This window comes from Lepidochelys olivacea, assembly GCF_965140295.1.
Source record: "Lepidochelys olivacea isolate rLepOli2 genome assembly, chromosome: 7".
Lineage (NCBI taxonomy): Eukaryota > Metazoa > Chordata > Testudines > Cheloniidae > Lepidochelys > Lepidochelys olivacea.
This window is the reverse complement of record NC_140417.1, coordinates 52,969,340-52,996,499: the sequence shown is the minus strand read 5'-3', so window position 1 is coordinate 52,996,499 and position 27,160 is coordinate 52,969,340. Positions and strand designations below refer to the sequence as shown.

General features: G+C 46.7%; 1 protein-coding gene across 1 annotated transcript in view; it reads left to right on the top strand.

Moving 5' to 3' along the window:
- PDLIM1 (PDZ and LIM domain 1) overlaps window positions 1-27,160 on the top strand; it is a 101,004-nt gene that overhangs the window by 46,355 nt on the left and 27,489 nt on the right. The window contains exon 3 of the mRNA XM_084633566.1: window positions 17,518-17,602. Coding sequence (XP_084489692.1) covers window positions 17,518-17,602 — 85 coding nt within the window. The remainder of the gene's footprint in view (window positions 1-17,517; window positions 17,603-27,160) is intronic.

The following is a 27,160-nucleotide window of genomic DNA, read 5'->3' as shown; positions in this document are numbered from 1 at the left end:
GGTTTGGATCGGACAGGAGTCCTGGCGGGGGCCGGGCGTTGGGGCGAGAAGTGGGGGGGTTGGATGAGGGGGCGAGGCCACGCCTGGCTGTTTGGGGAGCCACCCGATGTGGCCATCAGGCCAAAAAGTTTGCCCGCCCCTGCTCTATGCCATTATCTAAATCATTGATGAAGACATTGAACAGAACCGGAGCCAGAACTGATCCCTGTGGGACCCACTTGATATGCCCTTCCAGCTTGACAGTGAACCACTGATACCTATTCTCTAGGAATAGTTATCCAACCAGTTATGCATCCACCTTATAGTAGTTCCATCTAGGTTATATTTTCCTAGTTTGTTTATGAGAATGTCCTGCAAGACAGTATCGAGAGCTAAAGTCAAGATATACCATGTCTACCGCTTTCCCCCTATCCACAAGGCTTGTTAACCTGATAGAAAGCTATTATTAGGTTGGTTTGACAAGCTTTGTTCTTGACTTAAGGTGTTACTTATCACCTTATTATCTTCTAGGTTTTTGCAAATTGATTATTTACTCCATTATCTTTCTGGGTACTGAAGTTAAGCTAACTGGTCTGTAATTTCCTGGGTTGTTTTTATTTCCCTTTTTGTAGATTGGCACTATATTTGCCCTTTTCCAGTCCTCTCCCATCTTCTATTAGTTTTCAAAGATAATCGCTAGTGGCTCAGAGATGTGAGTTTTCTAGGATGTATTTCATCAGAACCATATGCCTAAGACTAGGCACCAAAGGCAACAAACCAGAGACCCTTATGGGTTTACCACACAGCACCATGGCTCATTAAGGCTTTGGACATCCTACTTTAAGGAGGATTTTGTGGAAACCAGGCTGGCCAGAGTACAGTCTCAGTCTATGAAGAAAATTATCCGTTCTTCTTCTAGTGCTTGCTCATGTCCATTCCATGTCTGGTGTGTCTGCTCACCACATGCATTGGTGCCGGAAGTTTTTCCCTGAGTGGTATCGTAGGACTGGCTCTGGCGCCCTCTGGAGTGGCGTGCATATGCGCTGGTAGAAGGGGCACCGCCACGCCCCGCCTTCAGTTCCTTCTTGCCAGAACTCCAACAGCAGGTAAGGAGGGTGGGCCATGAAATGGACATGAACAGCACATCTCGAAGAACAGTTATGAAAGGCAGGTAACCATTTTTTCTTCTTTGAGTGCTTGCTCATGTCCATTCCACTGTAGATGTGTTTGTTTGCCATGTGCACTGCTGTTGGAAGATTTCCCCCCAGTGGTATCTGCAGGTAGGCTCTGGCACCCTTTGGAGTCATGAGCGTACGTGCCCGTATAAGGGGTGATGACCCCCTGCATCCCAGTTCCTTCTTACCGCCAGTGATGGTGCTAGAATGTCCTCTTGCCTTGGCAAGTCTTCGATCCCCATGTGTATAGTTAATTGTAGTCATTTGTTAGTAGTTTTAGTATTTAGGCTTAGGTAAGGTAGTCCCGTAAGGGACTTAGCCTTGGGATAAGGCATGCCCTGGTTCCTAGGCTTCAAACCTGTGTGAGTGGTGCAAGAAGCCCATATCAATCAGCGATCCCCACTTGAAGTGCCTGGGGGAGACCCATATGTGCAAAGGATTCAAGCCGCGCTTTAAGAAGGAGCATGACATAAAGCTGAAAACGGTCCTCGTGGAGTCAGCCCTTGTATCAGCCTCTGAGCCTGCCCAGTTGGACTCAACGCCGAGTACTTCGGCATCAGTGAAAAGCACCCCATTGGCACCGGCCTCCACCTGGCACTGATCCCCATCTCCAGTGCCTACCAACAAGCATAAAAAACATACCGGGAGAGGGCACGCCCCAGCATCCCACAAGAACAAGGGAAAAGTCGGAGACGAGCAAAGACCTGTGCTGGGCAACTTGTCTTCCCCGGAGTGTAGCCACGCAGCAGCCTCATCCGTTATGCTCTTGAGTCCATTCTGGGACCCGCCCCCGATCCCTGCGAGTGGTAGGGATGCGTGGCACCTGACGGTACTGTCTACTCTGGAGGCCTTTCAGGCAGCAAAAGACACTCTATCATTGCCAGTGCTGCTGACACCTCAGGATGACATGGTCCTCTCTAGAGGCAAGGCTGCACCAGGGACCCTGCAGTGATCTCCATCATCACAGCATCACTCCCCAGCACTACGACTCTCAACATCATGCCAGCGGTCCCCAGAGCTGCACTACCGGTCCTTAGAGACCCACCTAAGTCCTCAGTGTCTCTCTGGAGCCACAGCGCCACCCCCACAGTACCGCTCCCAGTCACTGGAGCCCTGGCACCGATCCCCAAGCTCGAGGGGTCGATTGCCAGAATACCATCATCGATCCCCCCAAGCATCATCGCCAGGCATATGGCACCGTGCTACAGTGCCATGATGCCACTCCCCAAGCGTGAAGCGCTGGTCCACCTGATATGGTGGGGAAATGGAAGCAGCAGCGGCACCGACCTGGTCACCAAGGGAACACCCTTACTCCTTGGACTCTGAGGTCCAGAAAGTTACAGTGCCCAGGGGCCAGGTGCACTTTGCAATGCCAGCAGGATTTCCCCCAGGGCTACTAGCAGGGACATTGTCCCAGGGCCAGTGGCCTGCACCCTGGCAGTTCCAGAATCCGTGCGGTTCCCCCAACCCCGCCTCCCCCCCCACCCCCCCACACTCTGAGTCCCAGGTACAGCATCCAGTGTCAGGCGCATCAGACAGATAGTCGGCGACAGTCTCCCACCCACCTCCTGTCTCTGAAAAGGGGTTGCTTCAGGGTTCTCAGTAGCCCACACCAGCTTCAGATGAGGCCGCCCCAGCTGGGGAAGCGGAGTCAGTCCCTCCCCCAGTTCTCACCGCCTCCTCTTCCTCACCCAATGAGGTGGGACCATCACACGCGGTGCCACAGGGTGATTTTAAGGTGCATCAAGAACTACTTAAGCGTGTGGCCACTAACCTTGGGCTGGAAGCGGAGGAGCGTTGACATCTTGGTGGCAGTGGCCCCATTGAGGTTCACCTTGCTTGTGCACAGGAGTGTCATGAAAGTGGTGAAGGCCTTGTAGCAGACCGTGTCCTCTCTGCCCCTATTGCAAAACATGCTGAGAGAAAATACTATGTCTCTAAGGACTTTGAGTATCTTTATTCCCACCCCTCCCTGAGTTCCTTGGTTGTATCCATGGCTAACGAGTAGGACAGGCAGTGTCAAACCAGTTTGGACCCCCCAAAAAATAAGGCAGCAAAGAGGCTCAACCTTTATGACATAAGTTTATTCAAGTGCCAGCCTCCAATTGCACGTAGCAAACCACCAAACTCTCCTCAGGCGGTATGACTTTAGTGTGTGGCAATCCATGGCTAAGTATGCAGACTCATTGCTGCAGGAATCCAGGCAGGAGTTTCTGGCCATACTGGAGGAGGGCAAGACTGTGGTGAGCGCTTCCCTCCAGGCGATCTCTGATGCAGCTGACTCCGCAGCCAGAACGATGGCGTCTGCCATCTCAATGAGATTGGTGTCGTGGCTGCAGTCCTCTGGCCTTTCCGCAGAGGTCCAGCAGTCCATTCAGGACCTCCCTTTCCATGGATTGACCCTGTTTTCCAAACAGATGGACAGCAGGTTGTATGATATGAAAGACTCTAGGGCTACATTAGGCACCTTGGGCCTTTATACTCCTGCCACCATAAGGAAGTGATTTAAACCCCAGCAGCCACAGAGATTTGTAGGCCAGACCAGATCAGCGCCCTACCGAAAGAAGGGCAGAGGCTATAATGGCACCAGGGCCAACCGCCAGCTGCATCCACCCAATCGGGCTCTACCCGATACCTGCCTGAAAATAAGCATCATTTTGAAGGTGCGCCCAAGGGCGACCTCCCAGTCTGCAACTAGGATCCAAACACCCTTTTATTTTCAAACCGTCTCTTGCGCTACCTCCCTGCTTGGGCAACTACAACATTGGACCAGTGAATGCTCAGCACTGTAGCAGTGGGGTACACCCTCCAATTTGTTTACATCCCTTCTTCCCGCCCCGCCCCCCCCGCCTTTCCTGTCCCTCTTCAGGGACCCTTCTCACAAGCAACTGCTCATCCAGGAGGTGCACGCCCTCCTGTGGGCGGGGGCCATAGAGGAAGTTCCCAAAGAACTGAGAGGGAAAGGTTTTTACTCCCACTTCTTTCTGATGCTGAAGGCCGCAGGAGGTCTATGTCCAATCTTGGACCTTCGAGGCCTCAACAAATATCTCAAGAAGTTGAAGTTCTGCATGGTCTCTCTGGCCTCCATCATCCCTTCTATGGATTTTGGAGACTGGTACACCACCCTCAACTTAAAGGATGTGTACTTACGTATTTCAATTTTCCATGGTCACAGAAGGTTTCTATGAATCGTAGTGGGGCAGACTTACTACCAGTTCTCAGTGCTCCTGTTCAGCCTAGCAACAGCCCCAAGAATATTCACAAAAGGTATGGCAGTAGTTGCAGCCTACCTCGGACATTGGGGTGTTCAAATTTATCTTGACAATTGGCTCATCAAGGATCATTCAAGAGCACAGGTCCAGCACAGCATCCAAGCCACCTGCCAGGCACTGGACCTGTTGATAAACTAACAAAAATCAACATTGGTCCTGGTGCAAAAGAGAGAGTTTATAGGAGCAGTTCTCAACTCTACCCACGCCAGGTTCTGAGTGATGTCAGATCTGATTGCGTGAGTCATGAGCCATCCACTCACCACAGCCCGGGTATGTCTCAGACTGCTAGGGCACAGGGCAACATGCACCTATGTGTTTCAGCACACAAGACTGCATCTCGGACCACTGCAGATGTGGCTGGTGTCTGTCTACTCCCCAGCCAGGCATCACTTGGACAAGGTCCTCACAATTCCACCGCAAATACTTACCTCCCTAGCATGGTGGTTGAACCCACACAATTTAACCAGAGGAGTTCCGTTTGCAACTCCACAGCCCATAGTGTCCCCGGAGTCAGATGCCTCAGACTTGGGATGGGGAGCCCAACAGGAGCTGTCATTACACATAAGCATCAGGAAGTTCAGGGCCATCCATTTGGCTTGCAAAGTGTTCCTTCCTCAGCTCTTGGGCAAGGTAGTGCAGGTGTTGATAGACAACACAGCTTTGACGTTCTATGTCAGCAAGCAAGGGGGAGCACGGTCATCAGCCCTCTGCCAAAAAGTCCTTCATCTGTGGGACTTCTGTATCCAACACGCTATCCATCTGGAAGCCTCTCATCTCCCCAGGGTCCGGAACACACTAGCAGATCACCTCAGCAGGTCCTTCTTCTCTCACCATGAGTGGTCCCTCCACCCAGAGGTCATCAGGACCATCTTCCAGAGGTGGGAAACTCCCCAAGTGGACCTATTTGCTACTAGCAAAACAGAAAATGCCACCGATTTTGCTCCCTAACAGGTCTGGACAGCAGTTCACTATCCGATGCCTTTCTCCTGTCATGGGCAGGCGACCTGATGTATGCCTTTCCACCTACCCCACTTATCAGCAATGCCCTTCTGAAGATCAAGAGGAACAAAGCGCAAGTCATTATGCTAGCCCTGGCATGGCCTCGCCAGTATTGGTTCGGCATGCTCATGGACTTAGCAGTGGAGCCCCATGGACACTTCCCAACCACCCAGACCTGCTTTCATAGGCCGCGGATGGTTGCTGCACCTGCACCTTGCCTCCCTGCACCTGACTGCATGGATGGTGCATAGCTAAGCCTCGAGAAACAGGCCTGCTCTGCACAGGTCCAGCAGATCCTGTAAGAAAGCAGAAAACCCTCCACCAGAGCAACTTACCTGGCTAAGTGGAAGCACTTTGCTTGCTGGGTGTCAGAACAGAAATTTTCTATAGCTCAGACTTCTTTACAATCCATTCTGGAATACCTGCTGCATTTAGAGCACCAAGGTCTGGCACTTCCATCGATCAAGATGCACCTGGCAGCCATATCAGCTTTCCACCCTACTACTCAGGGTAAATCAGTCTTCTCACGTGCAATGATGATCAGATTCTTTAAGGGTCTTGAAAGATTTTTCCCACAGATCCATGATCCAGTCCCTCAAGGGGATATCAACCTGGTCTTTTCCAGGCACACTGGTCCTCCCTTCAAGCCCTTGGATTCCTGCTGTCTCCTACATCTATTGTGGAAGGTTGCCTTCCTTGTAGCCATCTGTGGCAGGGCAGGGGTAAACATCTTTAAGGCCCTGCCAAAATGCTGGCTGCAGCCTGCTCTCTGGCCAGGAGGCCAGGGGTAGAGATGCAGGTACTCAGCAGGGAGCCCAGCTGCAAGCCCTAATGAGGGCTGGCTCAGAGGAACATGCTGAGCTAAGTCGTGACAGCTGGGCTGAGGCATGAGAGGGCCATAGAAGCCCTGGGGAAACCTCAGTGAGGAGGCTGGCCTGGGAGGAGACAGGAGGGTGGTATTGCTGTTTCCTTACCAAAGAAGGAAGCCTGAAAAGCCAGGAGACCCTGGGGAGGGTCTGGGGCGCACTAGCTGTTGGGGGATCTGGGAACTGCACAAACACTGTAAATAAAGACACTTGGGTGATCCAGCAAAAGAAGGCGTGGAAGATTCTTTATAATACCAGCCTAAACACAGGGCACAGGCTCAAGAGGGAGAAAGCCTGCAGGGACCGTGTGACACCATCACTTCAGCGAAATGAGTCTCCAAGATCAATGCTCTATCCTCAGAACCCCCATATACGGTGTTCTACACGGAAAGGTCCAGCTGCATTCCCACCCAGCCTTCATGCCAAAGGTGGTATCGCAGTTCCATGTCAATCAAGTTATCTTAGAATCATAGAATATCAGGGTTGGAAGGGACCTCAGGAGATCATCTAGTCCAACCCCCCTGCTCAAAGCAGGACCAATCCCCAATTTTTGCCCCAGATCCCTAAATGGCCCCCTCAAGGATTGAACTCACAACCGTGGGTTTAGCAGGCCAATGCTCAAACCACTGAGCTATCCCTCCCACCAGTGTTCTTTCCAAAGCCACACAGTTCCAACAAGGAGCGGCGTCTGCAAACTCTCGACATCAGACATGCCCTGGCCTTCTACCTTGAGTGAACCAAACCCTTCCACAGGTCTACTAAGCTTTTCATTGCAGTGGCTGACAGGATGAAGGGAGTCCCGGGTGTCCTCTCAAAGAAGTTCGCCCTGGATAACCGGCTACATCCACACCTGCTACGAGCAGGCAAAAGCTGTATCTCCACCGATAGTGACTGCTCATTCAACAAGAGCACAGGCATCATCATCAGCTTTCCTGGCACGCATCTCAATCCAGGACTTCTGCAGGGCCGCGACATTGTTGTCTTCCCATATCTTCATGACCCACTGTGCCATCACTCAGCAGGCCCAAGACGATGCTGGCCTCGACAGAGTGGTATTACAATCGACGCGTCCATAAACTCCTACTCACCTCCAGCGGCACTGCTTTTGAGTCACCTGACATGGAATGGCCATGAGCAAGCACTCGAAGAAAAACGGTTCCCTACCTCTCGTAACTGTTGCTCTTTGAGATCTGTTGCTCATGTCCATTCCATGACCCACCCTCCTTCCCCTCTGTTGGAGTTCCGGCAAGAAGGAGCTGAAAGGTGTGAGCCAGTGGCATCCCTCATACCGGCACATACACGCATGATTCCAGAGGGCGCCAGAGCCAGCCCTATGGGATACCACTGGGGGAAAAGCTTCCGGTTCTGGTGCATGTGGCGAGCATGCACCCCTGACACGGAAGGGACATGAGCAACACATCTCGAAGAATAACAGTTTTGAGAGATAGGAAACTGTTTTCTGCTTGTTTTTCCACATTCTCAGATACCCGATGAAATATGGTGTAGACCAGGGGTTCTCCATGTTTTTCTTTTAGCCCCCCCCACTCCTCTAAACAGGCTATAAAAATTCCGGGGCCCGGTGTGGGCAGAAAGGTGAGGTGAGGCTCCTGGCTTTAGCCACAGGGGGAGGGGCTTTCGTCCTATGGGGCACTGGACTGTTGCCCCACCAGGCTCCAGTTGAGAACTGCTGGCAAGGAGAACTGCAGGAAGGAGACGAGTGGTGACCAAAAAAATCATCTCAACCTGGGTGGCTCCTTTTGTTAATGGAGCATAGAGCCTTTCACCCCTGAGTCACCAGCTCATATCAGAGGTAGCAAACCATGTAACTATTTGGTGGCCTATATGAAATGAGGCTCATTTGTCTAGTTCCTAGTAGTCAGTTGGCCATGTTACATGTAAAAATTCAGGATTTAGCCCTGAGTACTTCATTTCGTACCATTTCTGTTATGTGTAAATGAGTTGCTTTGAGGTTGATGTGATCTGTCTTTTCTGAGATGGTCTTTGAGGACTTAAGCTACAATACAATACATCGTGTGAGGCTGGAAGAAGGTGCAGGGCAAGGGCGAGGGCCAATGTGCTAAGCTGCATCTTCATATTCTCCATGTACCAAGAGCAGTAACACATGCACCTTGTGAGAGCATAAAATCTAGGAATCTTAATTTTTGGACCTAAATAATTTTAAAATGATGATAATCTGGAGCCCGGTGTGGTTCATGAGATCTACAAAACATTCTGAGAACCCAAGATTAGGAGGGGAAACTGCCCCGTGGTTTAGGTCCAGTGTTAGTAGTGATACAATCATGTTCTAGTTTGTGATTTTACAATTGTGGGTGTGAATTCAGATCATGGATTTGAATCCAATTTACAGAGCTAAGTACTCAGATACTATAGTAAGGGGAACTGCATACGTCACTAGGTAGGTGAGGATCTCCATTTTATGAAGTGGAGAGCGGAATGAAACACTGATTCATGATCTTCATGATATTAATAAGCTTCCAAAAGCCATGAAGGTATCATGGAAGTTTATTCCTAACCTTACAAATGAGTGTGTCTCTCTGGTTACCCATGCGACCAACTTATTTTAATGGGAGTTGTGTGGCTGGGAGTTGTGTGGCTGAATTTCCCCTAGCCTTGCATGTGCCTCTGACTGTTTAAAAATAGTGTCAGCGTAGAGAGTTGGATGGACACGGGCGGTTCTGGTAAAGGAAATGCTGTTTGTGCTCTGTACTTGATTATGGATATCAACAGCATTCCGATGTTTCCTGTTTCGGTATTTTCCTTAATGATGGTAATAGTTCAAAAATATTTCAGATCAGATTGTAGGCAGGATGACAGCTTGTGGGAGTGGATGAAATTACTGACTAAAGAAAACATGCATGTTTTGTTCTCTCATCCAGTGGGGAAAATTCAGCTCTGATGGATGTCCACTACCTTCTGAGGAGTTAAGACTAAGCATGAATTTGGTCTGCTGAGTGTGCTCTTCTGAATGCACTGCCTGCTGTTTTGCTCATTGACATGACAATACTCTTTGGAGGGTTCTGTTTTCTTCCATTTGAGTGTGGTAGCTCTAGAATGTTGACACACGTGCTGAATTCCTACATCGATTAGTGTGACTAGCAGAGAGTTTATGCTTGTTAGCATTTCATTTAATTCATTCACTGTACTTTTGTCCAGTTCAGGTGGGAGGGGATTTTAATAAGCAGTTCCCAAGTATAAAAGTAAAGTTCTCTTCTAAGTCACTGCTAAAGCTCCCATTGTCTTCAGTGGTGGACAATCCAGCTCCATGTCTCATGCTCCTTTCATAGTCAAAAACAAAGAAAACAAAATCCCTAATCTATAGGAGCTGGCATACTTCAGCAGACTCAAGACTCTTCCATCTTACTACATATATAAGCAAGTGCAGTCCTCATTGCCTCCATCCCCAAATTCCTCCTCTGGCTCCATATTTATTTCAGTATCCAGAGGTGCTGTCCTTTATTGATTAAAGAGAACGACCCCAAAACCAAAATCCTGGATCAAATCTGTTTTCAGATCAGGATTCAGAGCTTGAACCAAAGACCCTTTCCAGACTTCTTAGGGAAAGTTTAGATTCTCCACCCAAATTCTTATTACCAAGTTCAGGAGTTTCACAACCAGGGTTTTGCGCCCACTCTGTCCTTTGGAGAGCTGAAGTTTTGGCTCTGCCACTGGACTCTTTGATCTGAACTCTTGTCCTGTTTTAATTAGGGTTTGTGCTCCTTCTTTTTTTAAATTGGGATTCTTGGGCAAAGCAAAATATCTTTTCCCAGCTGTATATGATCAAAATGAACATGCAATTTTTCCTTTAAGGGTATGAGAAGCAGGAGAGAAGTGGCAGATAGGAGAGCGCCACTAGGACACTGGGAACTCAGAGTATGTTGGGAGCCATTCTTGATAGAAAAAGATTCAGTAGGACCAACAGACAGAACACGCAAGGAAGGGAAAACCCAAGGAAAACAGCCAAATTCTCATACAGCCAAATTAATCACTCAACTCCTCTAGCTCCAGTGCAGCTGCACCTGTTGAATTTGACCCAAGCCAAATACACAAGCTTTCTCTGTGGCTCTAGAATAGATACACATAAAATGTATTTGGATGATCCAGACAAAAGCTTTTTTCACTGGCTAGCTCGAGTTGGTGTTAATTGTAATGTCCTTGGCTCTCACAATATGACTGAGCAAACAAGAAGTTCTGACCTATAGTGCCATGCTGGTATGTAACCAGGAGCAACCAAAAGGCAACATTTTGCATGTCTCTATCAAAAAATGTTTTTTTCTCTGAGTAATCCTCTCTCCACAGTGTTGAAAGCATGTGTGGGTTGCAATAGTATGGCAATATTTGCAGAAAGGAATACAACTATGTAACCTCTCTTCCTGCTCTCGCCATCTCCTTCGTCAATTTTCTAGCTGCCCTTTCATGGTTCTGATACCAGAATGTACATTCTTATCACACCTTTTTAGTTTGAAAAACAGTCTGTTACTCTAGCAGAACTGGTGCCAAGAAGTGAAGCTGTGCATTCGTTCTCTTAAGCTGCCAAGAGCACAGGGAAGAATGGTCTCCTACCAGGTTATATTATAACAAAAGTGAAAAATGCAATAACCCAAACACCGTCACGTATTATGGGAAGGAAGGGTGGGGGGTAAAAAAAGATTTAACTGTTCTGTGTCATGCAGGTTAAACCATACACTTGCTACCGGAGGCCCTGATCACTTTGGACTGGCGAGGACTGGTTGTGGGATGTCCTAATAGAGTAGAATGTGTGTTCCAAGAACAGATCCCTGTGAATTCTGTTGATTCACTTAACTTTGCCTTGTGCTGTCTTGCCAGCAGGAATTTTCCAGCCCTGTCATCTTACTAATAATTCTCTTGGCCCTGGGAAAAGACTGATGCTTAGTGCATGTCTATATATGGGCATGCCAATTGTCTAATCCTCAGAAACAGCTCTGGAGCCCAGGAAGAGCTCTTTGTTGCTTTCTGGGACTTGCTCCGTGTTAGGCAGCACTCCTGTGTGAAATTTACTAATGATTGCTGCAGTCAAAACCATTTCAAGTCTGTTTCATGGCCTCTTTCCTTCATGTGAAAATAGTGATCTGTCTAGCTGACCAGTGGAAAAACCATGAAAGTCTGAACAGTCAGATGTATTTAATATGTGGGTATTGTAATGAATGGCAAATGTGTGAATTTTTGGATAAAATCAGCTCAACTCTGTTATAGGCTCTAGATTGCTAACAGCTAATGGAGTGGTACCTTTTAAGTCACGTGGTAAAGGCCTAGTGCTTTTAGAGAAAGAAGACTGTTCTTGCCCCACTGCCTCCACGAAATTCCAGCCAGCCATATTGCCAGCCTCATGATGCCCCTGGAGTCCTAGCTGGCCGCAGATTGGGTCCAGTATTTAAATACCATCTATGTACGACAGTGAGTCAGCCATACAATGAATGACTCAAAAGTTACTGCCTCATATCTGTACCCTGGGGCTCACAGTTTGCCATGATGCTGATTGAAAGCCTGGTTAAACAGGCTTACATCATGCCCTGAAGGTGACTGTGCTTAGCCATCAAACCAGCACCTTTCACAGCTTGTTAAACCTCCCTTCTAAAAATGTTTGAGAGGGAGGGTATCTTCTGTCTTCTCACACACTCAGCTTCCACCCCAGAAAGGGACAGGACAGCTGTATTAAGTCTTGTACTGTGCCAGGAACTTTCTTGTGTTAGCACTTTGGTTATTTCTTTGAGATTTTATTTGGTTGCTTTCAGCCCAGGGTTTGAAGTGAGAAAGTAAATCTGCCCCTCTCCCTTCTTTTCATGTGCTGTATATTTACACCTGCCTACTTAATTTTTCATTCCATGCATCTGATGAAGTGGGTTCTAGCCCACAAAAGCTTATGCCCAAATAAATTTGTTAGTCTCTAAGGTGCCACAAGGACTCCTAGTTGTTTTTACTTATTAGTGAGAGGCTCTTGTTGCCTATTACTAATCTAACCAGTCATCCAACTTCATAGACTTTATTTATATACTGTCTAGTGTGTAGCTGGAGAGGACTTCACTTAAATCTGTTAGAAGAATTCACTCCTTAAAACCTGTTAGTGCTAAATTCTCTCCTCTTCACCCCTTATCTGGTGCTGTGAATTGCTCACTGAGTGATTGAGTGAAGAATTTTGTAGCAGCTGTTGCAAAGACAAAGGGAAACTTTATCCTCACTGGCCACAAGGGGATAAAAATGTTGACTATTTAACCTTTTTGTTTGGATAACTTTTAACTTGGATAGAAAGTAAAGCTGGGGGTGACCTTGCTGTTAATATTTATATCCAGTGACAAATTGGGATGATTGCAGACTTGGAAACCAAAATGTTTTCTCTTTAATGTGAAGGCAAATCTGATAGTTGCGTAAAGTAGTTTACATCTTTAATGCCAAAGTTACTTCTGTGGTCTGTGAACCTGAGCTAGGCTCTCTGCTGTCTCATCTCTTGCATGGAGCAAGAAGTCCTGTGTGTTGTAGAAAGAAAAGGAGTACTTGTGGCACCTTAGAGACTAACCAATTTATTTGAGCACGAGCTTTCGTGAGTTACAGCTCACTTCATCGGATGCATACCGTGGAAACTGCAGCAGACTTTATATACATACAGAGATCATAAAACAATACCTCCTCCCACCCCACTGTCCTGCTGGTAATAGCTTAATGTCCTGCTGGTAATAGCTTAAGCTATTACCAGCAGGACAGTGGGGTGGGAGGAGGTATTGTTTTATGATCTCTGTATGTATATAAAGTCTGCTGCAGTTTCCACGGTATGCATCCGATGAAGTGAGCTGTAGCTCACGAAAGCTCGTGCTCAAATAAATTGGTTAGTCTCTAAGGTGCCACAAGTACTCCTTTTCTTTTTGCGAATACAGACTAACATGGCTGTTACTCTGAAACCTGTGTGTTGTAGGTGCAGTGCAATGTCAGTTGGATCCACTGACTCAGAGGGGAGAATTTTGTCTCATGTTGATATATGGCCTGCCTTGAAGATTAGGGCTGAGTGAACAATTGATTATTTGGTCTAGGGACCAAACTGGAAAAAAATTAAAGAGAATAGATTTTTTAAAAACTTTTAGTTAGCTCAAAAAATCCCCCCTCAAAATAAAGAAAAATTGTTTCGAGTTGCTTGAAACATTTGGGTTGACTTGAAACAATGTTTCCCCCCAAGTCTTTCATTTCAGTTTGGTGATTTTGTTTTTCACCCGTGTGTGTGTGTGTGTGTGTGTGCGTGTGCATGTGCGCGTGTTTGTGTCTGTTTTACTTTGGCCAAATTTCAAAATGCAATACTGTTTTGAAATGAAAAAATGAAAACAAAATGTTCCGAAATGGTCAAAATGAACTGTTTTGACTTTTTTTCTAAAACTTAAAAAAAAAAAAAAAATTAATCCAAAGCTATTTTGTTAAATTCCACCCGAATTTGCAAAGCTTCAGAGCCCTCAAAAATGAACTTTTTGTTGAAATTACTCTTTGCCAAAAAATGTTTGCCAAGCTCTGCTGAAGAGAACTTTGCCTTGTAAAGCATCTTAATGCTCCCGTATTTTGGCAGTCTGAATCTGATGCAGGAAAACATGTTATTACTGAGAGTTTGGAGAACTAGGTATTGGAACTAGGCCAGTCTTATTGGGATTTAGCACCAGTGATAACTGGTATCAAAGGATGTCTTTAATGGTCCAAGAATCATTTGAAATACCTACAGATTTGCAGCTAGGGTTCATATTCATATTTTCATCCATTCTGGGTAGGTTATTTTAATTCCATGCAATTTTTGTTTTTCAGGTGAGATGAAAATAGAGGTTCCATCTGGTCTATATTATCATTAAAGATCTTATTTCTTTCTTTGGGGTAGGTTCTGTCTTCTGGCCAAAACTTCTCCATCCCCAGTACTGTGCACTGGTTGACTGCCAACCTCCATCTCAGAGGTGGTTGTATTTTGGTCAGGCTGTATAGCAAACTTCATTCTGTATTTTTTGGGTGCCCAAAACGCCCATTAAAAGCCAACTCTCTCAGATAAGCCAGGTGGTGATGTATTAGCACTTCAGATGGACCCTTGCAATGGAACAATGTCTTTTTTTTTTTAAACTACCCTACCTTGTAGAAAGAGGTTCTCTATCCCTGGATTGCAGGTTGCAGACTGCACTAAACTGTCACGTGCGACTGACTTTCTACTTCTCCACACAAGGCATTTCCAGTGTATTGGATTTCTAATGTTTAATGTTCCGTGTACAATAGATATTAACAGGAGGCAAATGCTATACCCAGGCGAGCTCTCCATCGCTAAGGGAGAAGAAAGAGCGGTGAGCGTGTAGGTTTTTTTTTTTAAACTGAATGGCAATGGGAACCGGCTTGTTAAATGATATGGGCCAAATTCATCCCTTGTGTAAGTCCATGGTATTTCCTCTGCAATTAATGTGGCCCTGTGTGAATGTGACCCTCTTCTGTTTTGCACTTCTGATTAAAGGCCTGATTTTTAAAGAGGTTTGTTCCCAACCGCTATATTAATTGCATGTGTAAATCCTCCTATTTCAGTACTCAAGGATCTAATTTGTGGGTGCGGTTGGGCAATTAGGTATCTAAAAGGTAGAGTTTGCCACTGCAAATGCAAAATGGTTCCTGTCAGAACAGGACACATCTTTTAAAACGCTTCAGAAGGGTTTATCAGCCATGTGGAATTTCCAAATTTGAGTAAAAATTGCAAAAATCTCAGTGAAATTGCCACAATTTCCCCCCTTTTTTAAGCCAGTTCTTGAACTGACAGAAATGTTTTTAAAATGTTTTCAACAATTTTAAATTTTAAAAAATTGGGGAAATTTTTCAGAAAATAATTCCACATATAACATTAACAAATATAAGCCTCACAACATCTCGATGGGGCAGTGAAATATATGCCATTTTACAGATGGGAAGGATGAGGCACAGAGAATTAAAGTGGCATGCTTAAGATTTCTCAGGCCCAGGAATGTGGATGACTATGTCCTGAGCCATAATCATTAGTTTGTCTTTAATCTATGTTTTAAGATCTTTTAAAACTTAGGGGCTACTGTGTTCCTAATCTTTATTTGCACTGCAGGCTGTTTTGCGGGAACTTGCAAATAGTCCAGTCAATCCACAGTTAGTGAGTGGAAATACATATAGCTGGGTCCACTCTCCAGGCTTTCTCCCTGGGCGCGCTTGGTCCTTGCAGTTCTCACTCTATCCACGGATGGAGTCTGACAAATCATTTTATAAGCCCTCAAGAGGCATCTGTTTGTTCAACAGTAACACTCTTTTTATATACAAAAAGATTAGAATTTAGGGCAGGCCAGCATAGGGATATAACACATACTCTGTGTATTCAAGATGTGCCTGAAGAAAATACATGAATAGTACTGCCTCCCAGCTATTCCTAATGGCTCAGACAGCCCTTACTCATGTGGGTTATCACACTGAAGTCCAAGGAACTGCTCCCATGAATAAAGGTCACACCGTCAGGCACTTGGGGTATGTCTACACTGCAATAAAAAACCCATGGCACTAGTCTCAGAGCCTGGGTCAACTGACTTGGGCTCACAGGGCACAGGCTGTAAGGATAAAAATAGCAGTGTAGACATTAGGGCTTGGGCTGGAGCCCAGGCTCTGAGACCCAACCCCCTTGTGGGGCTTCCCCCAGCCCGACCACAAAATGTCTACACTGCAATTTTTAGCCCCACTGGCTGGCCCAGGCTCTTGGGGCTAAACTCAGCCATGCCAATGGTCTGTTGTTGCAGGGTAGATGTACGCTTACTGTTTATCACGCGTTGCTGGAACATTTGCTGGAATGACTTCTGGCCATTGTTGTTGCAAATTCTAGTAACTTCTGTTGGCAGAAATGCTTCTTCATCACATCCCCAGCTCATTAGGTCAGTAATGACCAAGCTAGGGATGGGTCTGACGCAAGCGCATTCAGAGCTGGATCAGAACTCTTCCATCTGGTGCCTTCCTCTCTTCTATACAATGAGTCTGTGGTTGTAAGCCCTCTCCCTCTTAATAAGGGATCACCCTAACCTAGGTCCCCAAGCCATTTCATAGTGTTTAACTTCTCCCCCCCGACTCCAGCTGTCAAGAATTGTGCCCAGGCACAGTAGCACCATCTCCTAGCTGATTGGCAGAACTGCTTCGCAACCACAAGCACTCAGAAAGCATGAGTCAGTCCCACAAAAACCATGAATTTAAAACATAATCAATCTGGAGTATTTATTTGCCTTGGGTGGTGGTGTCACATTTTCAAGCTTTTCTCCTCAACCATGAGGACTAGAAACTTACCTTTTATTTTAATGAAAGCTGGGAGCTTCATGTAATCACTTGAATCCAGGAGCTGGTTTTTCTTTTTCTTTTTTTTAAATGCCAAATACCATAGAACATGTGATCAAATCAGGAGACTTTGTGTGCAGGAGTTTCTGCACTTTGTACAGTTCTATGTAACACTTCATGTTCTTATGCTAAAATGCCATATTTCAAAGGGTTTTAAATATTTGGGTTTTTTTATATAAAAACACATTTTTGGTATCAAGTCAATAAGATCTAGTCTTTTATAGGCTCCCCTCCAGCTTTAAAGGAAGTTCTCAGCCCACCTCTATTATGCCACCTTTTTTTGTCAGTCTTTGGAGTTGGTCACTTAATGCAGGATTCACTAGCAAATGGTTCTTGAATTTGTTATGTATGTGGCATATACAGAGAGAATTGAAATGAAAACATAAAGTACTCTAGCTGGAAGGTTGCAATATAACACTACTTTACTTCTAAGACTCCAGAAAAACATACTGTAGCCAAAAACAGAGCGAGACAAAGAAAGCTGTTCCCTGGTTAAAACAGAGGCATGCCTCATTCTGTGTTGAATCTCTGCAGACTGACTGAGAACACAGACTGCATGCTTCCTTCAGAGCCCCCTAGCCTGCAAGCAGGACAAGGAAACCCCTTAGGATTTTAAGGGGAGAGCTTGTAATTTTAACAGTTTTCAGTACACTGCAGTTTTCTTCCTCCTTCCTCCCCACCACAATCCACCCATGCAGGTTGACTTTTCCAGTATTTTGTGTGGAATATTTTCCAGCCCTTGCCCTTCCCTGGTGTTGCGGAGAGTCCTGTTTCTGAATGGTTTAAAAAACATTTAACTGAATCCCCATAACTGAACCCAGGGAAGAAACTATCAAATTAACCATCATTAACGTTCCTGTATTGCAGAACAGAATCCAAAGTCTGGTCCCCTCTGGTGACAGAGGAAGGAAAGCCCAATCCATACAAGATGAATCTGGCTTCTGAACCCCAGGTAAGTAATAATGGGCTTGCGCTATTTGTTGTTTCCTCACTGTGCCCTGTCCCAGAGTGGCATATGGCCTGATTCTCAGCAGTGCTAAGCACCTCTAGCTCCAGCTGATTTCAGTGGGAACAATGGCCTCAAATCTTAAAAGAGCGAGCAGACTAGCTGTGATAGTGCTAGGTTTTTAAGGCCCAGCTTCACAGAAGCCCTGGCTAGGCTGATTTAGTTGGGATTGATCCTGCTTTGAGCAGGGGGTGGACTAGATGACGACCTCCTGAGGTCTCTTCCAACACTAATGTTCTATGATTCTATGATCTCTGTGAGGGAGACTGAGCTAGTCCTTATTCTGAACTCTGTTGTGGACCAGCTGAGCTCTAACAAGGCTTGATGTGGTGCATGATGAGCTGTGTTTAGAAAGAGCCTTGTTTTTTCTTTGTACTCATTTTTGCCGTACTGCCCAGGATGTGCTAGGCACTTGTCAGGCCTAGTGAGAGACAGGCCCTGCCTCAAGGAGCTAGCAGCCTCAGACTAGCTTTGGAACGTGGCGTAGCCTGGAATGTCATTAGGTCCCAGTCATCATTCTATAGCCTCAGAATTGTTCTAGGTCAGGGCGGGAACACTACAGCCTGGGGCCACATCCGGCCCTCCGGACGTTTTAATCCGGCCCTTGAGCTCCCATAAGGGAGTGGGGGTCCGGGGCTTGCCCTGCTCTGGTGCTCTAGCCGGGAGTGGGTTTGGGGGCTTGCCTGCTCCATGCAGCTCCTGGAAGCAGTGGCATGTTCCTCCCTCCCACCCCCGGCTCCTGTGTGTCCCCCGCACGCTGCCCCCGCCCCAAGCTTCGCCCCTGCAGCTCCCATTGCCCGGGAAGCGCGGCCAATGGGAGCTGCATGGGTAGCACCGTGCAGAGCTGCCTGGCCACTCCTCCGTGTAGGAGCTGTATTGGGGACATGCCACTGCTTTCTGGAGCTGCTTGAGGTAAGCGCCACCCAGAGCCTGCACCCCTGACCTCCTCCTGCCCTCAAACCCCTTGGTCCCAGCCAAGAGCACCCTCCTGCACCCCCCAACTCCTTATTCCCAGCCCCACTCCAGAGCCCGCACCCCCAGCTGGAGCCCCCTCCCGCACTCCAAGCCCCAATTTTGTGAGCATTCATGGCCTGCCATATAATTTCCATACCCAGAGCTTTTCTAAATGACTTGCCAATGGTGAGCTGTTAGGGGCAGGGACTGTGTCTGTATATGTGTATATAACAGAATATAGGCCATAAATAACAGTCTGAGCACTTTAATCTTAACCATTACTAAGCTTGTTGGCTTTCCTAGATAAGAGAGGCCCCTAGGCAGGGTAGGGGACAAATGATTCATTCTCACAATGACTCATTTACGCTAAAAATGCAGGGACACTGACTAATGGGAAAGCTTTGGAGATGGGGGAGTGCCACCCTTTCAATTCCTTTGTGGTATGCGTAGCCCATTCCTGGGCACAGCTTTTGAAGCACACTGTGGCCTGTTTCAGTTCAATTTCAGTCAATTTTAGGGGAGAAAGGCGGTGAGGTTCCTTTGGAAGTCAATGGGATGTAGACATCCAACTCCCATTAGTACCTTCCCCCTTTATTGGCGTGGCAAAATGCACTAAGTGGGGCCAGACTTAATACACGAAGGCCCAATCCTCAAAGGTATTTTGGCTCCTAACTTTCATGGAACTCCATGGAAGCTAGAAGCCTAAATGTCTTGGAGTGTATAACACTTGGCCTAAGTGTTATAACCCATCCTATACAAAGATAATGTGTCCATTTTGCATCACTGTCCATTTGTGGCGGGGAGGAGCAGCCTTTGTTTTGTTTCATGCCAGGAGGTACAAATAAGCCTTGGGGGTTGACAGCTTTAAAAACAAAATTTCCCAATGTTATTTTCAGCCTCTGCCTGCGGCTGTGATTTGGCTCTGTTAGCAGGGTCCCGGTATCACATGTCCCCTTGTGTCCAGTCCCCAAAGAATTTTGTGAGCCAAATTCAGATTGTTACACTTGTGTAAATGTGGAGTAACTGCAGTGAAATCAGAGGAGTTGCTCTGGATTTGCACCGGTATAACAGATCAGAATCTGGCCCTAGAACTTCCCATATTTGAGGGTTTTTTCTAGCAAAATTAGAATATGTGAGAATAGTTCATTATGTAACCAGGAAAATACTGATTTGTCCTGCTACATTTATGTGGTAAACTTGTACCACAAAATGAGCCTTCATATAGAATAAGACCATCTTGATGCAGTAACTAGGAGCTGTTTGCCCAGGAGCTGTCCTGGATCTCATCTTTTTCCCTGTTCCCTGCCAAGCTGTGGGGATCAGTGTTCACGGTAGGCTAGCAGCTGATGTCCAGAACTTGCTGTAGCACTCCCCCCAGTCAACTCCTCAAGTGGCTGAGACAAGTAAAGCTGCTGCAAGCCACACAAGCTGGTAGGACAAATGTTAGGTTGGGAGGGGATAAGGCAGAGGTGGACATTATGGTTGTGGCAGGGGTGGGCAAACTTTTTGGCCCAAGGGCCACATCGGGGAACAGAAATTATATGGCGGGCCATGAATGCTCACAGAATTGGGGTTTGGGGTGCAGGCTCTGGGGTGGGGCTGGAGATGAGGAGTTTGGGGTGCAGGAGTGTGCTCTGGGCTGGGACTGAGGGGTTCGGAGGGTGGGAGGGGGATCAGGGCTGGGGCAGGGGTGCAGGAAGAGGTGCAGGTTCTGGCTGGGAGTGCGGGCTCTGGGGTAGGGCTGGGGATGAGAGGTTTGGGGTGAAGAAGGGTGCTTTGGGCTGGGATCAAGGGATTTGGAGAGTAGGAGGGGAATGGGGGCAAGCGGTTGGGGCATGGGGAGAGGCTCAGGGGGTGCAGGCTCCAAGTCGCACTTATCTCAAGCGGCTCCTGGAAGCAGTGGCATGTCCCTTCTCCGGCTCCTATACAGAGGCACGGCAAGGCAGCTCTGCATGCTGCCCCATCCGCATGCACCACCTCTGCAGCTCCCATTGGAGTGCATAGAAGCTGGACCGTGGCCATGCTGCAGCTTCCCGGAGCCATGTGGTGAGGCCCCGGACCCTGTGCCCTGGCTGGAGTGGGGCTGAGCTGCATGTGTGTGGCCCTTGGCCCTGCTCCCTGGCCAAAGCGGGGGGCTGAACCATGTGGTGCGGCCTCGGCCAGAGCTGGGCCGAACTGTGCAGAGCAGCCCAGGCCCAGCGCCATGGCTGAGCTCGGCTGAGCTGCATGGTGCGGCTTGTGGGCCGGCTTAAAATAGCCTGCGGGGTGTAGTTTGCCCACCTCTGGGCTGTGGGTTCTCTGGTGGGTCTCTAGCCTGTGAGTGTTATGGAGAGTTGGGGCCCAAACCACTTGGATTCACGCTTTCCTACCTCCAAACACTGGAGAAGTTCAGAGCTGGAGCTTGTGACTTGGCCACCTTGGCTTGGACTAGTCTTGTAGCATGCTCTGATACTACATTGCAGCACTACAGAATATTGTATAAACTCCATCCTTTGGAAGAGGTGGGTAGACATGACTCTCGAAGTACTAAAGATCCCCCAGCAGTTCTGTAAAAGCAAGGATAACCCAGGTGCTTGGCTAATGCTTCCTCTCCTAAATGAAGCAAGAACTAAATCCAAGGCTATGCGAGAACTATTGCTGAGCTTATACTGGCTGTTGAACTTACCTGCATAGTTGCTTTGCCACCAGCCTCTCTCTGCTTTGTAAATCACTTAAAAATGCTGAGAGGTGTGGATTCTTTTCAGTTTAAAGCAGGGGGAGACCAAGGGGCTCTCAGGAACTCTGGTGATGAGCACAATATAAACCCCTTAATAGACAGAGTAGGGACTGTGTAGTCCTGAAGTGCAGCCCTCGACTGTCTTGTTCCTGTATGTGCAGGATGAAAGAGTTTTGATCCAGGTTCAACCGCAGGTTTTTATTGCTTAAGAACTCAGGCAAGCAGTTTCTATTTGCTTGTAAAGAAAGCTCTAAGTGAAAGCAAACAAAGGGTGTGCCCCTTTGATTTTTCTGCCCTCAGCTCCCAACTGCCTGTTGATGCAGCTCTCCGAGACATGGAGGGCTGGAGGGGATCAGGAGAGGTCATTGAGGCAGGGCCAAGTATACCAGACCAACCCAGACCACCCACCCACAGGGTGGGTCTAACCTGTTCTTAAAAACCTCCAATGATGGGGATTCCACAACCTCCCTTGTTACAGAGCTTAACTAACCTTATAGTAAAGTTAGAAAGCATTTTCTACTTTCCAACCTAAATCTCCCTTGCTGCTTTCTTGTTTTCCTACCTTCAGTGGACTTTGAGAACAATTGATTCCTGTCCTCTTTATGACAGCCCTTACCACATTTGAAGACTGTTATCAGGTCCCCCCTCAGTCTTCTCTTCTCAAGATTAAATGACCATTTTTTTAACCTTTCCTCACAGGTCAGGTTTTCTAAACCTTTTATAATTTTTATAGTGGCTGGCTCACTACAAAAGCAACTTCTCTCTCCTGGAATTGACACCTCCTCATCAATTATTGGGCGTGGACTACATACACCCTAATCGAATTGGCCCTGTCAGCACTGGTTCTCCACTTGTGAGGCAACTCCCTTCTCTTCATGTGTCAGTATAATAATGCCTGCATCTGTAATTTTCATTTCATGCATCTGAAGAAGTGGGTTTTTTACCCACAAAAGCTTATGCCCAAATAAATCTGTTAGTCTTTAAGGTGCCACCGGACTCCTTGTTGTTTTTATAATTTTTGTTGCTCTCCCCTGGACTCCCTCCAATTTGTCCACATCTTTGCTGAAGTTTGGTACTCAGAATTGGAAATGATACTCCATACCTAGGGAGGTGGTGGAATCTCCTTCCTTAGATATTTTTAAGGTCAGGCTTGACAAAGCCCTGGCTGGGATGATTTAGTTGGGGATTGGCCCTGCTTTGAGCAGGGGGTTGGACTGGATGACCTCCTGAGGTCTTTTCCAACTCTGATATTCTATGATTCTATGATTTCATGATCTTGAGGCCTCACTAGTGCTGAGTAGAGCAGAACAGTTACCTCCCATTTCTTACATAAGACACTCCTGTTAACACATCCCAGAATATTTGTCTTTTTTGCAACAGCATCATATTTTTGGCTCAGATTCCATTTTTGATCTACTCTAACCCCCACATCCTTTTCAGTGGTACTACTGCCTAGTCAGTTATTCCCCATTTTGTATGTGTACACCTGATTTTTCTCTCTAAGTAAAGTATTTTGCATGTGTCCCTATTGAATTTCATCTTGTTGATTTCAGACCAATTAGTTCTCCAATTTATCAAGGTCACTTTGAATTCTAATCCTGTCCTCCAAAATGCTTGCAACCCCTCCCAGCTTGGTGTCTTCTGCAAGTTTTATAAGCGTACTCTCCACTCCATTATCCAAGTCACGAATGAAAATATTGAATAGTACCAGATCTAGGCCAGACAGCTGTGGGACCCCATTGGATACGTCCTGGCAAAATATGGGCATCCCTGGATTAAAAGGTTACTTCCAATGTCTCTAGGCTTAATCTTCACATCAGGTTTGTCATCACTCTCTTCTTAGAACCTGGTTAAAAGTGAAGCCGGCTGCGGCAGTCTTAACAAATTGAGGCACTGGATAAAATCACCCTCTATCCTTTAGTATGTGAGCAGGACAAACTGGCACAATGAGGGAAGAGTTCTGCAATCCAAACCATAATCAGAAGAGCCCACTGACTTTGCCAGCACCTCTTTAAATGTCTTGAGCCAGTCTGCCAAGAAAAAGAGACTAATGACACGAATAGCACCGGCTTTTAATACGGTTTTGTCTGTACCCCTTTCAGTGACTGACTGCTGCAAGTGATACTTTGCAGCATAGACACTGTGACTGCAATGTCAACTTGAGAATGCTAATTTCTCCCGGAAATATGGCAAACGTGCCAAGTTAGCTAACTTGGGGCTCTGTGTGTGGAATAGCAAATTAGAGTTCATAGTTGCATTGTTGCCTGTTGCAAGTGGGTTTTTTTATCCATATCATACTCTGAGCAGAACATGCTGTCTATACCAGCCTTGCAAAACTTTCAAGAATTTTACCAGCATAGGCCTAATGAAATGATGACTTAACTTTTTACCAACATCATTGTACAAGTTATTATATTTTACTTTTGTTGGGTGAGTAGATGGTTTTTGTTGGACATGCAGAATCTTAGAAGCAACTAAGTGTCATTAATCATTATAACTTACTCATAATTAAAAATGAGTAAATTATTCCTAGCAATAGTTATAGAACTTTCATTTGTTCACTTGCAGAATAGATAGCATGTGTTTTGGGGTGGCTTTTTACTCTGCCAGAAGCATAGTTCTTGTGTATATGAGTGTGGGGGCCTTACACAGAATGAACAGTTTTGGTCCCATATTACATACACAACTATATGTGGTTCATTTAGGGCCTGATCCAAAACCCCTTGAAGAAGATTCTCATTGTCTCCAAGAGGTCCATCTTAGGATGTACAGAGAGCAATCATTCAAATGAATAGCTAAGACTGTGGGATGTTTAGTCCTAGAGAGTTATAGCCGTGGTTGCATATGTATCCCATCATAGAGTGATGATAAAACCAGCTTTTACCAAAAAAGCCTGTAACCCTCCAGTAGCGATGGGTCAGCTAGCTGATGTAGTTCTGTGTTGGGTGTGACTGTTAACTTTGGAGGATGGAAATAACGGGTGTATTTGCTCAATTATTTCACTTGTGCTTCTCAAGGGTGTCACATTCAACATCTGTTTCCAGTGGAATCCCTTTTTCCCCTCCAGTGGAAAGGATGAAACCACCAGAACCACCTGCCCTCTGTGCTTCATTTCCCTGTTTCATAGGGATCCCAATAGGAGAGGAAGGATGACTTGCTGGTTAAGGTACTGAGTCAGAACTGGGGAGATCTGGGTTAAATTCCTGGCCCTGCCACAGACTCCATGGATGACCTTGGGCAAGTCACGTAGTCGCTTTGTGCCTCAGTTTCCCAATCTATACAATGGGGACTAACACTTCCTTTCCCCCATCCTTTGTCTGTCTTGCCAATTTAGAGTGCAAGCTCTTTGGGGCAGGGTCTGTCTCTTACTATGTGAAGTGCCAGCACAGTGGGGCTCTGATCTCAGTTTGTGCTTTTAGGCATGTCTGTATTCAAATAATAATAAGCAGATAAAATGGGCTGTGAGAGCAGCTTCAAGAGTGTTCTAAGCTGCAGTAGTTTCCAGGTGATCTGGCCCATTTCTCAAAGGATCCTCTCTTCCTACTTTGAGGCAGAAATATTAGAACATCCCCAAAAAATCTAAGTGGAAGATTCAGGTTTAAGGTTAATTTAAGGTTTAAGGCTCCTTTAACCAAAAATTGTGTAAACTTAACAACGGAACAGTGAATTTTGCTTTGTCTTAAATAAGACATAACCTGCAGAAACATGTTCTAGTTACTTCTGAGAGTGAATAGCAACATTCAGGTGATGGCTGAAACAGCCAGCCACATGTATCAACTTTCCCAAGGTTTCCTTAGACAGCGTTGCTCACATCCTATGGGGTGATGTAATTGTTTCCATTTTGTATATTTGTCTCCATGGAGATTTAGAAGTCACAAAGTATAGAGTGTGGGTGTGTTGTTGATATGACCTTTGATAAGGCCGTGGGTGTACTAGCAGTCTCTGTGAAGCAATAGTCTATAACGTAACCATCTCCAGTTGGAGATGGCTGAACTTTGTTGGCTTTTGGTGACCTCCTGTTTTTCTTTGTTTAGGCGGCATTACTACATGGGTATGGAATGCTTTAGGAAAGTCAGAGAGAGAGAGGATGTGGGAAGCTAGTCAGACTGCTTTGTCCCCTTGCCTCCCCCCATCAAAAAAATCTTCCAAATTTCTACTCTGCTTTCAAAACATGAGAAAAGCTTTTGGAAGGATGAGAAAAGGGTAAGGTTATGTGAAGACACTCTAATCCCCAATAGCCGTGACACATTCCATGGATCCCCAAGAGAGATGGGAGCTCAGACAGATGGTGCACTGGGGATCAATGAAAGAGTTGGCTGCAGTACCTTTGTTTTTGAAGTTGCTAAATCTTTGGCTTAAACATGCTTCTGTAAACTGTGCTCTTAAAGGCACAGGCGCAAAGCTAGCACTGTGTGTGATTGTGTGCTGGGAGTGATGGGTTTAAGCTGAGAAGTTTGGTTTCAGTGAGACCTGAAATGGGATTTCAGCAGCTTCCTTGCTGTAGCACTGCCTTGCATGGGGCAGCACACCTGCCCCCCAAGAGCACAGAGGGGAGGCAGCGGTATCTCTTTGAGTGCTGCTGAAGGAGGGGGGTAGCAAGGAACCTTGTCCCTCCTAGTACAGCTTTTGGCTTCACTTGGAAAGGAGAGTGGGGGCGAGGCAGGAATGGAAGAAGGGGGGAGAATGGAAGCTTTGACTGTAGGGAAGAAGAATCCTGCTCCTCGATCCCTTTATTTTCCCTGTGTGACATAACCCCTCAGAATTTCCTGTTCCTTGTGGTGATGAGGTCACTGCTGTTCACCGCTGCTACAAAACCAAAAAGGCCCGGTCAGACTCTAATATACTTGAATGTGTTGCAGGCCCAGTTCTTCCTAGGATCATGCAGGAGCTCCCGTGAATAGCGTTGGCTATTCATTCCCAGCATGTTAAGAGTGTGGGGCATAAGGGGGGACCTTTTGATTTGCTGGGATCACCCGATATTGGACGGAAAGTTCTGGTTTTTCACTAATAACTAATGTGCACCAGACCACATTCCTCCCTGGTGTGACTCCAGTGAAGCAAGCTGATCAGCCTGGCTCACACTCTGAGCACTTAGCACTGTCTGAGTGGCTTCACTGTGAAGTTGCATAAGAACGGCCCTACTGGGTCAGACCAAAGTTCCACCTAGCCCAGTATCCTGTCTTCTGACAATGGCCAATGCCAGGTGTCCCAGAGGGAATGAACAGAACAGGTAATCATCAAGTGATCCATCCCCTGTCGCCCATTCCAACTTCTGGCAAACAGAGACTAGGGACGCCATCCCTGCCTATCCTAGCTAATAGCCATTGATGGACCTATCCTCCATGAACTTATCTAGTTCTTTTTTGAACCCTGTTATAGTCTTGGCCTTCACAACATCTCTGGCAAAGATCATGGGAAGTGCCTGATCTCCCTAGCCAGTGACAGCCAGTAGTGGCTGTGGCTGTCTTCGGGGCATACTGACGCAAGAGCCCCCCTTCAGGGGAAGCAGCTGTCTCAGCACCATGCCTACTGGTGGCGACAAGCAGTGATTGTGAGGGAGCTCGCAGCTGCCGCTTTGATTTTGTTCAGCTCTGAGTAGAGTGGGAGGAAACTCCCTTTGTTTTCCCCCTCTGTTTTCTCTGCCATGCTGCCTTCTGCCAAAAGTAGGAAACGCTGATTGTCTTTCTGTTCTGGGCTTAAAGACTTTTTCCACAAGGCAGATTGTCATAAAATCTGGCACCATGAATTGTGATTGGTGATCTCTGCTCAGGAAAGATCAGGACCTAGAATAGCTGGTCAGTGCAATTTCCTGGTGCAAGTGCTGGAGGCACCAA